This window comes from Dermochelys coriacea, chromosome 1 (genome assembly GCF_009764565.3).
Source record: "Dermochelys coriacea isolate rDerCor1 chromosome 1, rDerCor1.pri.v4, whole genome shotgun sequence".
Taxonomy (NCBI): domain Eukaryota; kingdom Metazoa; phylum Chordata; order Testudines; family Dermochelyidae; genus Dermochelys; species Dermochelys coriacea.
Genome location: NC_050068.2, coordinates 45,407,778 through 45,423,242, shown reverse-complemented (window position 1 = coordinate 45,423,242; position 15,465 = coordinate 45,407,778). Strand labels below are relative to the sequence as shown.

General features: G+C 40.0%; 1 protein-coding gene across 11 annotated transcripts in view; it reads right to left on the bottom strand.

The window, feature by feature from the left end:
- Positions 1–15,465, bottom strand: part of PAN3 (poly(A) specific ribonuclease subunit PAN3) — a 127,651-nt gene that overhangs the window by 28,610 nt on the left and 83,576 nt on the right. For 8 of the 11 annotated variants that reach the window (XR_006277639.1, XM_038387852.2, XM_043504352.1 and 5 more), the window contains 6 exons: positions 7,446–7,693; positions 6,066–6,170; positions 4,865–4,922; positions 2,296–2,457; positions 1,845–1,961; positions 606–707 (listed from right to left, as the gene is read on the bottom strand). Coding sequence is in view for 10 of the 11 variants with exons in the window: in XM_038387852.2 (XP_038243780.1) it covers positions 606–707; positions 1,845–1,961; positions 2,296–2,457; positions 4,865–4,922; positions 6,066–6,170; positions 7,446–7,693 (792 nt within the window). In the remaining variant the exon portion in view is untranslated. The remainder of the gene's footprint in view (positions 1–605; positions 708–1,844; positions 1,962–2,295; positions 2,458–4,864; positions 4,923–6,065; positions 6,171–7,445; positions 7,694–15,465) is intronic. The other 3 variants (XM_038387855.2, XM_043504353.1, XM_038387856.2) reach the window with 2 other exon arrangements.

The window sequence follows — 15,465 nt, the reverse complement described above, 5'->3', positions numbered from 1 at the left end:
TCTACGTGACTAGATCCCCCTGGCATTCAGTCTGGGACTGTGGTGGGCCCTCTGTGCATCCAACTCTCCCCCCCCCCCCCCCCCCCAGCCCCTACTTGCCAGGAGCCAATTTAAAAAAAAAAAAAAAAAAAAAAAGGCAACAAGCTACAACAAGCAGCAAGCTACAAGCCAAAAACTAGCCAACAAGCAACTCACAAGCCAATTAAGCCAAAAACAAGCCCAATTTCTGCGTATTTTTTGAGGGTTTGGCATGTCTGTTGTAGCCTCCTTACTCAAGTTTCTTGTGCATTTTCTTCCATTTTTGCTGATGTAAAGTCAGAAGTTGTATGAAATTAGGAAAATAATCGTTGCTCAACTGGTTCAGTCTATTATTTAAAATACTTCTCATACTTTTATTTTCACATAACACCTACAGGGTGCTAGGAACTTTACAAATAAACTAGGAAAAGAGAGGTAAAGACCATTGTCCTGTGGTACTTACAATATACCTAATATCTGACTAACTGAAAAAATATGAAGCTGAACTTACCTATCTCTGCCCAACTACCTTTACACCTCAGATATCTGAAATAATTTCTAAAGTGAGTTGAATGCATTTTCCTTACCCCATTTCCTTTTAGTGAAATAGCCATCAGCACTAGGGTCATTAAAGTGTCTGCTCATCATAGTCTCTCCTCCAGCATGAAAATCGTATGCAAACACAAGAGCTTAAAAATAAAAAAATGTGTAAGTGACAACAACGATTAACTCGAATACAGGGTTTCTCAGCCCATAGCTCATGACCCAAAAGTGGATTGCCAGAATGCATCAAAAGGTTGCGGGGCTGGCTGAATTCAGCTCCACACTCCGAATGTTGTGATCTGGTGCACAGAGTTGCTGAAGTTTGGCCTAGCTGCCCCTCCATCATGACGATGGGGGGCCAGCAAGGCCAAATTTGAATGTGTGATGGCTGCAATTCCATGTGCCAGGTCACAATGCCACTCACACAAATTTGTCCCGGCTGGCCCCTCACCAGGGGAGACATGCCAAACCTAAGAGGTGCTGTAGGTCCAGAAATCTTAATGCCCGGAGTAGAGAGCTGAGCCCAGGCAGCTCTGCGAGACAGTAGCTGTGAGGGAGCGGTAGGTGTCACATTCTCTGGTAACTAATGGTCCCTTGATGTACTCCCCTACCCCACTGGAAGGTGACTGCCTGTCTTCCATTCCCCATCCTAGGCTGCCTGATGTACCCCTCCTTCCACAACCAGACAAATACCCCCGTCATATCACCCACCATGGCCATCAGCTACCCAGCACTTCCCTGACTGCACCACCAGCCCCCTTTGCCCCCAACTCCTTCCCACAGATTGCCACTTTATCCCAAAGATGACAAATCCCCACTCCACCCTTTTACCCTCTGCCGCCCCAAGGGCCACGTGTGGGGGGGTGTCCCTGGGCCCCACTGTCCTCATATCCTCCCTCAGTCCACCATTGCACCCACACCCCTCTGCCCCTCCAACTCCTTCTCCAGCACCTCTGAACCCGCAACCCCTTCTTCACTACATCCCCAAGTCCTCAAATCCCCCTCCAACCCTGTGTCCTCTGATATCATAGCCTGGGCTGGGCGGGCCAGTTTTTTGGCAGTGTCAGCTCACTGCCACTCCCCCAATTCCATTGTGGAACATCTGGAATCTTAGCTCCAAGTTCCCACTCCCACCAGTGGAAGGGGGGACGTCATTGCGTCTTGGGAGATCTCTGTGTCATGACAGGCCAAAGTTTATAAATGGGTCCTCAACCCAAAAAAGTGAGAAACACTGCCCTAATACCCTCAAAATTACCTCAACAGTTCAATTCCCAGAAACTTACAATGTTCTCCAAATGCTTTAGTGGTAAACACTTCACGCAGAGTTACAATATTTGAGTGTTGAATTTTTTTCCACATGTCAACCAATACCATGCACTTTGTGTTAACAAGACGGAAACCTGAGAAGAGATTGATTAATTAAACCACACACTTTAATTACATTTATTCAGTGATTTTAGGCTCCATTAGATTTGTTTAAAAACAATTTTGGTATCTGTTCTGAAAGTACTGAGCTGCCACCAACAGAGGCACACCAATATAAAACTTTGCTTGCTCATTTCCAACACTATGGACTGTTATCTAGGCCAGACTTTGCTCTCTTATTCCAACGGAATGATTCATTTTAAAGCCAATTTAAGATTTATGCGTAGTATTATAGAAGAGCAAATGTTTTAGGCTTAAGTATAGGTAGCATTGAAGTTTAAAAAGATGACAACTTATGATTTCCCTCACCATGTATCCTCCGAAGGCAATATGGCAGATCATCTTTGCTATTTACAGCTTTGTAGCATGATGTAATGTACCCAAAGTTGCTTGTTTTCTGTATCCGATTGGGTGGTGGCAGTGGTTCTAAAGGGAAAAGGCTGTGGTAGCTGTCAACTTCTGTAGGGACTGCTAAAGCAGTTTATAGAAATATATTAGACACTAATTGCATTTGTAAAATCAATATTACAGTAGTAAAGAAAATTTGACTATTAAGATGTCAAACAATACTTTGTGCTGTGTCTCAGATACATGCAACAAAAAAAAGTTAAAATTCATAATTCTATCTTTGGCACAAATATGGTTTCCTGAGAGATATTTTTGGATAACAGATATATCTGCTTTCTGAAAAATAATCTTGCCATACTAAAAGTAAACAAGAGAAGTAAAAGCCCTGTGTGCCATGAAGTACCAGCTTCATTCTAACATTAAACCAATTAATCCATAAATAGTGGGGAGCAGTACATTGGTAGCTGCCCACCAAATTGTTCTCTTTTGGTCTGCCTTGAAAATTTACTCTCTTTCTTGCAGCTACTGAGGATGAAGATATGAAGGGACATGGATGATCCCCAATACCCACAACAAGCCTTGTGAATATGAAGCCCCGACTCAACTCTTGACTTCTGTTATGACAGCAGCAGAGAATAGCAAAGACAGACACTGTCAGTGTTCAGAATGAATACGCTATTTTATTTGGAGAGTGAGGGGAACAGGACAATTATAAGACATCTAAGAGGACAGTCCAGACTAGGAAACCAGGCTGTGTTTTATAGTGCATCATTTAAAGTGCTAACACTTGTATTTTAGTCCCAACTTTGCACCTAGACAAGGCAAACTGCATAAAAACCATGTTAGCTGATTTGGAGGACCTATTGTTGACCACAAAGACTGACCATGATGAGCAACTGCATTTTTAAACACAACTTCCCCAATCTACACTAGGTGCAAAATCTGTCTAAAATCATTTTAACTAGCATTTTAAAACACAACCTGTCTTACTAGTCGAGAGAGTCTTGGAAAAACAAAGTCTTCTAAACATAAACCCACATTTACCAAGGCTTGTCTACATGGAGACTTATTGAGTGGTAAGCCAGAGTGTGAATAGTTAGCATACAAGCCTGCTGAGCACTAAGTGGCCATGTGGACCCTTCTATCGTGCACTAAAAGTTCTGAAGCGAGCTTTGACATACACTTGTTTCAAATGGCAGTATGTCAAAATGCACTATGAAACTGTAGAGTGCAGTAGCAAGGTCCAAACATGCAGTTAGTGTGGGGCAGGCTAATATATACTGTAGATTTACACCCTGGCTTGCTGTGCACTAAGTCTCCATGCAGATAAGCCCTAACTAGTAAAGGCACTGAGTTTAAACAAGGTTTTACTCCCTCAACTTATCTTCCCTTGTTTAAATCATTTAGTGAAATCAATCTTGTATTTATATACACAGCAAAAAAAGGACAAGACAACAGGTTGATGGACTTCACAAGCACTGAGGACCATTAGTATCAAGCAGATGTTGGGGGAGGGGATGCTAGGGAGAAAGTTCTTATTAAAAAGCAAATACCTTTGAGCAGTAACAAATACTGTGGATGTTGGTTGAATGCCTTCATTTAGGAAGAATTTCTCAAAAAGTACAAAGAGTTCCTCTAAAGTATCGCAATAAATGCTTATTACTAAACCTGTGGAATTTTACTTGTTTTTCCTCATTAAAATACTTCCTTGGTCTGATTTTATACAGATAAGCTCCTAGAACAGTTCACCTATTTCTTGGTAGTAAAGTGGCACCCTAAATATTCCTTCATAAAATGCCTGTCAGGATATTTTAATAACAAGGAAAAGATTGCTGAAGAACCCCTCCCGTTGGCAAAGGTAGTGTCTAAACTGAAGTGATGCAGCTGTGCCGCTGTAGCATTTTAAGTGTAGACATACCCACAATACCCAAAGCTGAAGGCTAGAAACATAGTCAAGTTGATGGGTTTAAAAGTCCTTCTCCTGATGATCTGCATCCATATTCACTTTTGAGAAAGTAGGCCTTAGCTGCTGTAGTCACCCAATAGAATGTGTGAAAACAAACCATGCTTAGAGCCAACCATGCCACTTACTGGATACAAAAATCAGTTACAATGTGGATTGTGGACAGGATCTAAAAGGGAAATCTGCTCAATGAAGTTAGGAACTGCTTACTTTTTAAGCACAGATATATGGTGTTAAACAGAAAAACAGACAGTCAGCTAAAGAATTTTAAAATAAAGAAAAGAAAATATGCAGAAGAAACAGTGAATAGTAGAGACCTCATGTTTGTAAAGTACTTTGAAGGGGCAAAGTATTAAAACAATGACATCTGTTATTAACAGCTCTAGTATAATCAGACCAAGTCATACACTTCATAAAAAATTAAAATTCAGGAACAGTTTTGCCAAAACATGCTGTTAATATATATTTATTTTTAACAAAGTTAATAGTGCTATGCAATTGTGAGAGCAAACAAGACTTAGCTTAGAATAACCACAGACAATTTTTACTGACTTTCTAGTTACTTACCAGGGATATCTGCTTGATCAATCTGAGCCATTGTTATTAAATGTCGGTTGATCAGCTCCTGAGGAATAAATTATGTAGCCTTACAGTACAGAACACAATTTAGTTTATCATCTTTGCTAAATTTACAGCACAATACCTAGGAAGGGCCCAGTTTCCATAGTATAATAGCTAGTTGACTTTTTAGGAGAACTCGCATCACCAGCTTGGAAAAATTAGGGCTTGAATCTATGGACTCTCCCCACAGGTAGAACCTGCACAAAAGGGAGGCTGCCTAAGGACTACTGCTTCTCATCGGAAGGAGGTTACAATGGAGACTTTTTTTTCCTTTTTCTTTTTTTAAAAAAGGAAGTGTCGTGTGGAAGAAAGGAGCTGTAAAAGGAGCATGAAAAAGGCAGGGGCATAATACCAAGAGATACCATAACAAGTCAGAGCAACTCCAGGGGTGCTCAGTATCCTGCCCCAGAAGACTAGCAGGTATGCTGAAAATGCTGAGGCAGTTAAGTTTTACAGCCAACTTCATAATACATTTAAATATACTAAAGAAACAGAACTACATATTCTGTATATAAACAAATCCACATAAAATCAACATTTTCTTGATTATACTTCCATTTCATAAAATCATAGAATAGAATCATAGAATATTCGGGTTGGAAGAGATTTCAGGAGGTCATCTAGTCCAATCCCCTGCTCAAAACAGGACCAACACCAACTAAATCATCCCTGCCAAGGCTTTGTCAAACCAGGCCTTAAAAACCTGTAAGGATGGAGATTCCACCACCTCCCTAGGTAACCCATTCCAGTGCTTCAACTCCCTTCTAGTGAAATAAAGTTTCAGTTAATAAATAAAATTAAATTTCAGTTAGCTGTATTCTAATCAAATTTAAAATAAAACCCCAATGCCTCATGAAATGTTTAGCATGTACAGAAATTCCAAAAGGTTTACAATAATACATTTCTCTTCAAGTAAACTTTCTTGATAAATACATGTGGCATGCAGAAGATTACAAGTACTGTAATTTTGTTTTCTGTGGTACCTCTATTTCTGTCACGTGATTGCATTTTTAAGTCTGTAATGAAGAGAACTGTCTCAGTGGTTTTAATGTGCTTATTTCCCTTTTGTTGTTTGTGGTTGCCCAAATTTCTTTAAGAAATATGAAGATATTTGAATCATTTCTACTTCAACACTATCACAGCCTACCTGTCTGAGTTCATCTGCCATGAAGAAGGAAGGTGCATTTGCTTTTGGCTGCATATAAGCAACATGAGGTGCAGTGGGAGGGTAAATGTGATAGTTTGGAAATACCTAAAAGGGAAAAAAATAAAAGATTGTAAATGCATCCGATGAAGTGAGCTGTAGCTCACGAAAGCTTACGCTCTAATAAATTTGTTAGTCTCTAAGGTGCCACAAGTACTCCTTTTCTTTTTGCGAATACAGACTAACACGGCTGCTACTCTGAAACCTGTATTTAAGACTTGTTTCCTTTAGAATTTGGAAAAATGTATCTGGTTTTGATGTGTGTTTATTCTGAGCATTTTTTGACCTGCTGATTTAACAAAATTCTCAAAATGGTACATGTGCTATGAATGTACTTCTTGCATTCTCTATAATTTTCTAATGTGACATTCACAACCAATGCAACTTTAGATGATTTTTAAATCATCTAACACTAACTGTTCTTCTTTCCCATCCGTAAATGCAAGTTTCTCTTTATCTTGTAGAAAAGAAAGATTATTATTCTTGGAGTTTAACAATTTTTAAAAAAATGTTTTCTTCTTGCTGTTGTGTGAAAAACCCCACACAAATGGAAACAAGCAAAATATAGATATGTTTTCTCATATCTCTTTCAGTTATAATAACCTTAGGTGTTACTTGTAAGTTTAACACTAATAGGTCAGCTATTCAGATAATGTGATTTTTGAGTTGACAGTACCCTTTTAATTATCCATTAATTTTTCCTACCGTTTTTCCTTACAATTCCTCTGCTTAATTACAACTTTTAAATTAATGGAAATTTCATCAAGAAGTCTTGTGTACATATAACAGACCAGACTCAATAAAACAAAGAAGCATAATTCTGAGTTGTCATCAGAAGACTTCCTCTATAGTCAACCTTTTACTAGAATTCTGCACAATATTGTAAGTTCCAGTTTGCCATTTGAATATTATCCACATTATGCAACTATTTAGGGTCTTATGTGACTACCCTCTCCCCAATCATCACAGCATTTTAGCATCTGCATGATAACTCAACTCAGTAACCTACTCCTAGTTTCAATTTTTGATGAGTCTCAATACACCCTTTTTTGGGGGGTGGTGCGGAACATAACAGATTCAGCACAGGAGTGCAGAAATAGTACAGTCAGAAACAGCAAAGGAAAAAAACTGCCCCATAGCCCTCTCATATCACTTGAATAATACCACTCAAAATTAAGATTTGGCAAGAGAAAGTGTCCAGGCAACAGCTTCTGTGCCAGGTTGCAATAGTATACAAATCAGTAGCAAGATTAAACATCTCTCAAACATCTTCATTTTATGAAAAAGCTAAGATATGGTCAAAAATGTTATGAACAAACATACCATTCCTGTGAGAGGGGCTGGAGTCGTATCAGTGTAGAAATATGTTGTTCCACCCACAGTTTCCTTCTGAATCACCTGGCCAGTAGATGGAGGCTGGGAGACAGCACTAGTAACAGGAGTAGAGGCACTAGTAGGCACCATATAATTTGCTGGGTTTGGAGTATGACTTCTTCTTCTAGGAGCAGGAGATGTGTGAGGAGTAATTTTAGGGGAGTGAAGAGGAGAAGATCCTGCAGACAGTGACATTCCTTAAGAAAACAAGAAAATTTTCTTTAACAAATTTTTAGTTTGTGGAAATGTAAAGATAACTCAAAGCTTGAAAAAAAAAAATCTACCTCATCGACTTGCTCAAGGAGAAATTAAATTTTGATAGGTGAGAAGGGCCAGGAAGCTGCAAGTTCCCTCTGCAGGAAGGCAGGGAGCAGAAAGGCATAAGCACCACTATTTCTTTATGACGCATTAAGGGGACAAAGTAGCAGTACAGCTGGAAGAGACTTTTTCCCAGGAAGAGGACAGACACAAAACAGTCTGAATCTTTGCTTCTTTTAAAAGGAGAACAGGACAGTTGTGGTGGGGGACTGGAGAACATGTGGCCTAGATGTAGGGGGAGGAATTAAGATGGCACACAGAATACAATATGTCAAGAGGGAGATGGGATTGAGAGCAGAGGAGCCTTGCAAAGACAAAGAAATAACCAAGTTATTGGCATGCTTGTAGGGGCAGAACTGGTTTAGTTGTGTGCAGATAATATAGGGAAAGAAAATGTGTCAACACTAACTTTAACACAAGGTAATCAAGTAAACAATCAGGAAAGTTTTTCAATTTAAAACAGTACTAAGAAATGTATATTTCTGATAATTCACAGACTGCTTATGAACTACATACTATGATGAGTAATTCCCTAAAGAAAAGTTATTCCTTTTTCTAAGGTGACCAAATAAAAAGTGAACTCTTGTTGATTGGAAAATTAATCTAATAAATATCGATATGGTAACTCTTCCCAGATTGAGAAGAGCTAGTATAGATTTGGGCTGACATTTTCAAAGCTGCCAAGGGACCTGAATGTCCAATACGCATTAAAATCCATGGTAACTGGATGCCCAACAGGTTTGCCAAACTTGCCAGGCATCTGGTTTTTGACCAGAATTCCTGGTTGAAGAGGGACCCTGGTAGCTCCAGTTGGCAGCAGGCAGGGGCCTGGGGCTAAGGCAGGCTCCCTACCAATGGGAGCTACGGGGGTGGCCCCTGCAGGCATGGTGCGTGGAGCCTACCTGTCCATCCATGCACCTAGGGGCTGCAGGGACCTGGTGGTCATTTCCTGAGAACCGCAGTAAGCGGCCACCAGGACCCTGCACCCCCTCCCATACCCCAACCCCCTGCCCCAGCTCGGAGTCACCTCCCACACCACAAACCCCATACTCCTGGCCCCACCCCAGAGCCCATACTCCCAGCTGGAGCCCACACCCCCCTCCTACTCTCCACCCCACTATGTTCCAGCCCAGAGCCCCCTCCTTCAACCAAAACCCCTCATCCCCGGCCCCACCCCATAGCCTGCATCCCCAGCCGAAGCTCTCAACCACACCCTAATTTCCAAGTCCTATAGACAACTTTAGAATCTCAGGGCTGATGAGCACTTTAGTGCTGCAACTGGAATAGACAGGGGCACTCTACATTACACTCATGCTTTAGTTATTGAGCAACTTCTCATTCAAGAATATTGCAGATAGAGAAATATAAGATATGAATATTCCCTGTTCCCAAATATCCTTAAATTCACTAGGAATCTAAAAAAATTCATCCAAGATTAGTTTGACATTTTCAGATAGTATAGCATTTTCAGACAGTATAGGAGTGAATGTCAGCTTACAAAAATAATTTCAGAAGTTTATTCTATTGGCCCCAACTACCTCATTTGTAAGAAAACCCCCCGGATTACAGATAGAACATATACATCTGGGTGAGCAGGTTAGATACAAGGCTGGTATTACAGTGATCCTTTTAATATTTCTCACTTTAGGCACACAGTTTTCCCCATCGGAAACAACTTTAACATTTTCTAATATGACTAAAGTTAGCCTTTCCAGACTTAAATATCCTCTCTGCAAAACTGTACCATAGTACCACCTATATTTACCAATAAATATGACTAGCTACAAAAGTGAATATAGATTCTACCAGGTAAAATGCAGCCAATGTCTCGATTCGGTATAGCTACCAAATATGTTAATGGATATAAATGTAACTTTTGGTGACTTTCTGATAAAAAAAATTAAAAGATTATGTTACGCTGTGGAATAATGTAAACTTCCTTGGGTTTTGAAAATGGCTAAAATTCCATCTGAAACAAATATATTCTGATGGTACTATTAAAGCTATTTGCTAAATTTGCACTCTAGCTTTGGTTCTAGCAAAGAATTTTTAGGTAGCTCAAAAGACATGCATAATAAGTTATGTCTATTTCTTTCTGTCAACAAAATTGGAAGATGTCCTCAGAAAGATTGACATTTCTCTTATCTTTCACAAAAACCCTGAAACCATCTTGCGACTTTCCCAAATTTCAAAACATATTTATCTTTAATACATTTTCTTATGCATTTTTCCTCCATTGCTGAGGTAAAGTCTACCAGTTCATTGTCTCTGCATCCTTTATATATAGATAAGATATATAGAAAATACAGAACCTTCATATCTGCTCTCTTGTTAAAATTAGTCTTTTAATATAATATGCAGTAATTGTTTAACCACTATTCAATCGCTCTAGTGGTTAAACAATTTCTGCACATTATATTAAAAAATAATTTTAACAAGAGAGCAGATATGAAGGTTCTGTATTTTCTCCCACTTTAATGTGGAGAGGAGAATGATTTAATAGGAAACAATATACCAAGTCAAATATGGAAGGAAAGACAATAACATAATGGCCTACAAAATAAAAATGAATTTTATGAATTCCACTACACAATTCTTTAAACTGGGGAAAGATTTGAGTGTGTCTCTATCCTATTTTAGTTATTTTATGCCATAAAATGTTTGATGATTATGTATTAAGTAAAAGCATTTATTACTGAGTGATCCAAAACTATATCAAAGTAATTGCTTCAAAGAATTTACTGAAAAAGAACTAATTGAATTAAATTATAGATTGAAAAAAGCAGCAGCCACCACTTAATGAAATAATGTCTAAGACTGCTTTATGTGGTGAAGTTTAATATAGAATATCTGTAAACAGCAAAAAAAGTTATATTGTACTGTATATCTTGCTGGTTTGGGTATAAATATAGTCTAGGGTCTGTGTTAAAAGTATGCTATGAACATCTGTTGCAAGTTTCTCAAAACCATTCTCCTGGGGCCAATAAAGCCATGTACCACCCAGCTATGGTTAAAGGTATAGTTTCATCCATTTTTCAATGTTAAGATATATTTCCATTTGCAGTAGTCAAATAAATACATCTAATGTTTAGAAAGTTATGTTTGTTTAGCAAAGCAAAAGAGAGGCGGGAAGGGAAACAAAAGAAAGGGAGTAATATCATTATACAATTTTGCATTCTTTATTATGCTTACTAGTCAAAATTTCAAATGCGCATGAAGTTCAGCCCTGCATTTAGGAGTTTGGGTAGCTTTTGAAGAACTTCTGACAGCTTGAAGGAATAAATTGGAGGTCAGAATATCCAGCCTGGAAACAAGGAAACTCTCATATCAAGCCCCCTTAACATAGTGGTAGTCTATTTTGCAAATGCACATGTTGAGTGAAATGATTGGAGATTGGAAGGGTTTTTTTTTTTTTTTTTTTTTTTTTTTTTTAAAATCAGAGTTTCTTTTTATCCTGCTGGAACAGCAGACCTGTTTGTTGCAAGAGACTTGCAACTTGCTTTTGGTTCTGTGCATGATTCCAGTAGGCTAGAAGTGTCAAATATCCAGCACGTTTGATGGATTTATAAGGCTTGCATTGCAAATTCAGATTTTACATCATTTAAACTTTCATTTAAAAAAAAATGTTTCCAGCCTTCAGGGTAGCAAAGAAAATCTTCCCAATGTAAGCAATGCAACTAATGCAGTGCTGCCAATGTGAATTTGCAGACTGTCTGAACCTAGGACTCAAGGGTGTGAGCTCCCCTGGCCATCACTAACTTAACTTAGGTGTTTTTTGTTTGTTTTCTAAATTAAGACATTAATGTCAACAACTAGTGAAATGGAAAAAAGAGGGTAGATATAAAGCTTGCTGGGAAAAGGAGACACCGGGAGGTGCTGCAAGAAAGGAAAGTGGAGGTAAGAAAAGAAACAGAAAAGGGGATAGAGGAAAAAACAATGAAGTATAGAAATCAGTTAGCATATCTTCCCATTGACTGACACTAACAACAACAAAGGCACTGAATAAGTAACCAGACAGACTGTGGAGCCTCTGTTCTTATAACTAGAACCATTGGCTTCATCACACCTATTTACAGGGTAAGTACTCATCCATGTGATTGGGGGGTGCACAATCTCTAAAGGTTTCATAAATGCCATATTCTATTGATCTTTACACAAGCCTGCCACCAACCAAAGTAAGAAAATAGTAAAGCCATTTCCATCTCCTCTATGACAGGTTTCAGAGTAGCAGCCGTGTTAGTCTGTATTCGCAAAAAGAAAAGGAGTACCCGTGGCACCTTAGAGACTAACAAATTTATTAGAGCATAAGCTTTCGTGAGCTACAGCTCACTTCATCGGATGCATTTGGTGGAAAAAACAGAGGAGAGATTTATATATATATACACACACACACACACACACACACACACACACACACACACACACACAGAGAACATGAAACAATGGGTTTATCATACACACTGTAAGGAGAGTGATCACTTAAGATAAGCCATCACCAGCAGCAGGGGGGGGAAAGGAGGAAAACCTTTCATGGTGACAAGCAAGGTAGGCTAATTCCAGCAGTTAACAAGAACATCAGAGGAACAGTGGGGGGTGGGGTGGGAGGGAGAAATACCATGGGGAAATAGTTTTACTTTGTGTAATGACTCATCCATTCCCAGTCTCTATTCAAGCCTAAGTTAATTGTATCCAGTTTGCAAACTAATTCCAATTCAGCAGTCTCTCGTTGGAGTCTGTTTTTGAAGCTTTTTTGTTGAAGGATAGCCACTCTTAGGTCTGTAATCGAGTGATCAGAGAGACTGAAGTGTTCTCCAACTGGTTTTTGAATGTTATAATTCTTGACGTCTGATTTGTGTCCATTCATTCTTTTACGTAGAGACTGTCCAGTTTGGCCAATGTACATGGCAGAGGGGCATTGCTGGCACATGATGGCATATATCACATTGGGAGATGCGCAGGTGAACGAGCCTCTTTTCGTGTGGCTGATGTGATTAGGCCCTATGATGGTATCCCCTGAATAGATATGTGGACGGAGTTGGCAACGGGCTTTGTTGCAAGGATAGGTTCCTGGATTAGTGGTTCTGTTGTGTGGTGTGTGGTTGCTGGTGATTATTTGCTTCAGATTGGGGGGCTGTCTGTAAGCAAGGACTGGTCTGTCTCCCAAGATCTGTGAGAGTGATGGCTCGTCCTTCAGGATAGGTTGTAGATCCTTGATGATGCGTTGGAGAGGTTTTAGTTGGGGGCTGAAGGTGATGGCTAGTGGCGTTCTGTTGTTTTCTTTGTTGGGCCTGTCCTGTAGTAGGTGACTTCTGGGTACTCTTCTGGCTCTGTCAATCTGTTTCTTCACTTCAGCAGGTGGGTATTGTAGTTGTAAGAATGCATGATAGAGATCTTGTAGGTGTTTGTCTCTGTCTGAGGGGTTGGAGCAAATGCGGTTATATCGTAGCGCTTGGCTGTAGACAATGGATCGAGTGGTATGATCTAGATGAAAGCTAGAGGCATGTAGGTAGGAATAGCGGTCAGTAGGTTTCCGATATAGGGTGGTGTTTATGTGACCATTGCTTATTAGCACCGTAGTGTCCAGGAAGCGGATCTCTTGTGTGGACTGGTCCAGGCTGAGGTTGATGGTGGGATGGAAATTGTTGAAATCATGGTGGAATTCCTCAAGAGCTTCTTTTCCATGGGTCCAGATGATGAAGATGTCATCAATGTAGCGCAAGTAGAGTAGGGGCATTAGGGGACGAGAGCTGAGGAAGCGTTGTTCTAAGTCAGCCATAAAAATGTTGGCATACTGTGGGGCCATGCGGGTACCCATCGCAGTGCCGCTGATTTGAAGGTATACATTGTCACCAAATGTGAAATAGTTATGGGTGAGGACAAAGTCACAAAGTTCAGCCACCAGGTTAGCCGTGACAGTATCGGGGATACTGTTCCTGACGGCTTGTAGTCCATCTTTGTGTGGAATGTTGGTGTAGAGGGCTTCTACATCCATAGTGGCTAGGATGGTGTTTTTAGGAAGATCACCAATGGACTGTAGTTTCTTCAAGAAGTCAGTGGTGTCTCGAAGATAGCTGGGAGTGCTGGTAACGAAGGGCCTGAGGAGGGAGTCTACATAGCCAGACAATCCTGCTGTCAGGGTGCCAATGCCTGAGATGATGGGGCGTCCAGGATTTCCAGGTTTATTGATCTTGGGTAGCAGATAGAATACCCCAGGTCGGGGTTCTAAGGGTGTGTCTGTGCAGATTTGTTCTTGTGCTTTTTCAGGGAGTTTCTTGAGCAAATGCTGTAGTTTCTTTTGGTAACTCTCAGTGGGATCAGAGGGTCATGGCTTGTAGAAAGTGGTGTTGGAGAGCTGCCTAGTAGCCTCTTGTTCATACTCCGACCTATTCATGATGACGACAGCACCTCCTTTGTCAGCCTTTTTGATTATGATGTCAGAGTTGTTTCTGAGGCTGTGGATGGCACTGTGTTCTGCATGGCTGAGGTTATGGGGTAAGCAATGCTGCTTTTCCACAATTTCAGCTCGTGCACGTCGGCGGAAGCACTCTATGTAGAAATCCAGGCTGCTGTTTCGACCTTCAGGAGGAGTCCACCCAGAATCCTTCTTTTTGTAGTGTTGGCAGGAAGGTCTCTGTGGGTTAATATGTTGGTCAGAGGTGTGTTGGAAATATTCCTTGAGTCTGAGACGTCTAAAATAGGATTCTAGGTCACCACAGAACTGTATCATGTTCGTGGGGGTCCTCTATGGGAGAGTTTAAAGGTCTGAGCCCTTTGAGTGATTAACTGATAGGAGCACCAAGATACAAGCTTTGAAGAAGCTGCTGTCATGCTGTTTTTTTCATCCTCAGTGGGAGAAACAGATCTTATCTGATAATGGAGAAAGCTGGGGAGAGAGCTTCCAATTTTCATCTCTGCCAATCATCAGCCTCTCTTATCCTCTCGCACACTATACTCAAATGCATCAGTCAGGTCTTCTGGTGAAGTAAACCGTACCTGAGAAAGAGCTTATCTGGCTTCATTATCAGTCACATTTGAAATATGATCCATGTATGCTTTGCTAACCTATACTTCTTGGTGAGAGAGAGAAAGATTTCAGAATGTATTGACTAATGTAACTATTTGCAAACTGATCAGTGGACCACTGGAAGTTGCAAAAGACCTGACTGATCACATGCTACTAGCACTTCCCCTTATTTTCAGCTGCTAAATCTCTTTCCTGGTATTTTTTAAGTACAGTACCCACACAGGTTCCTTATGGATTTGTGAACTGGAGGGGAAGTAGGAGCTATACATCACTTGATGAGGTAGGAGTTAATATTCACACATGAAATCAAAAAGTGCCTGTTACTGTTAAACTTTCACTTCTTACATTGTTTTACATTTTCCAAGTTTCGTGGTAAATGAAGAAAAGGGAAGTGACAGGACTGAACAAAGAAAAGCCAGCACACTTCAAGCATATTCACAAATTGTTGAAAGTAATCTAAAAAAGGCTACTACAATATTTAAATATTGTAACCATAACATTTAACATTGACTTTTATACAAAGTACTTGATTAAAAAGCTGGAATTCTGCAAGTATTAACTCCTACACCCACAACTGCTTAGTATTAAAAGACAGTGGAGCACAATGTTCAACTTTGCATGCTAGGG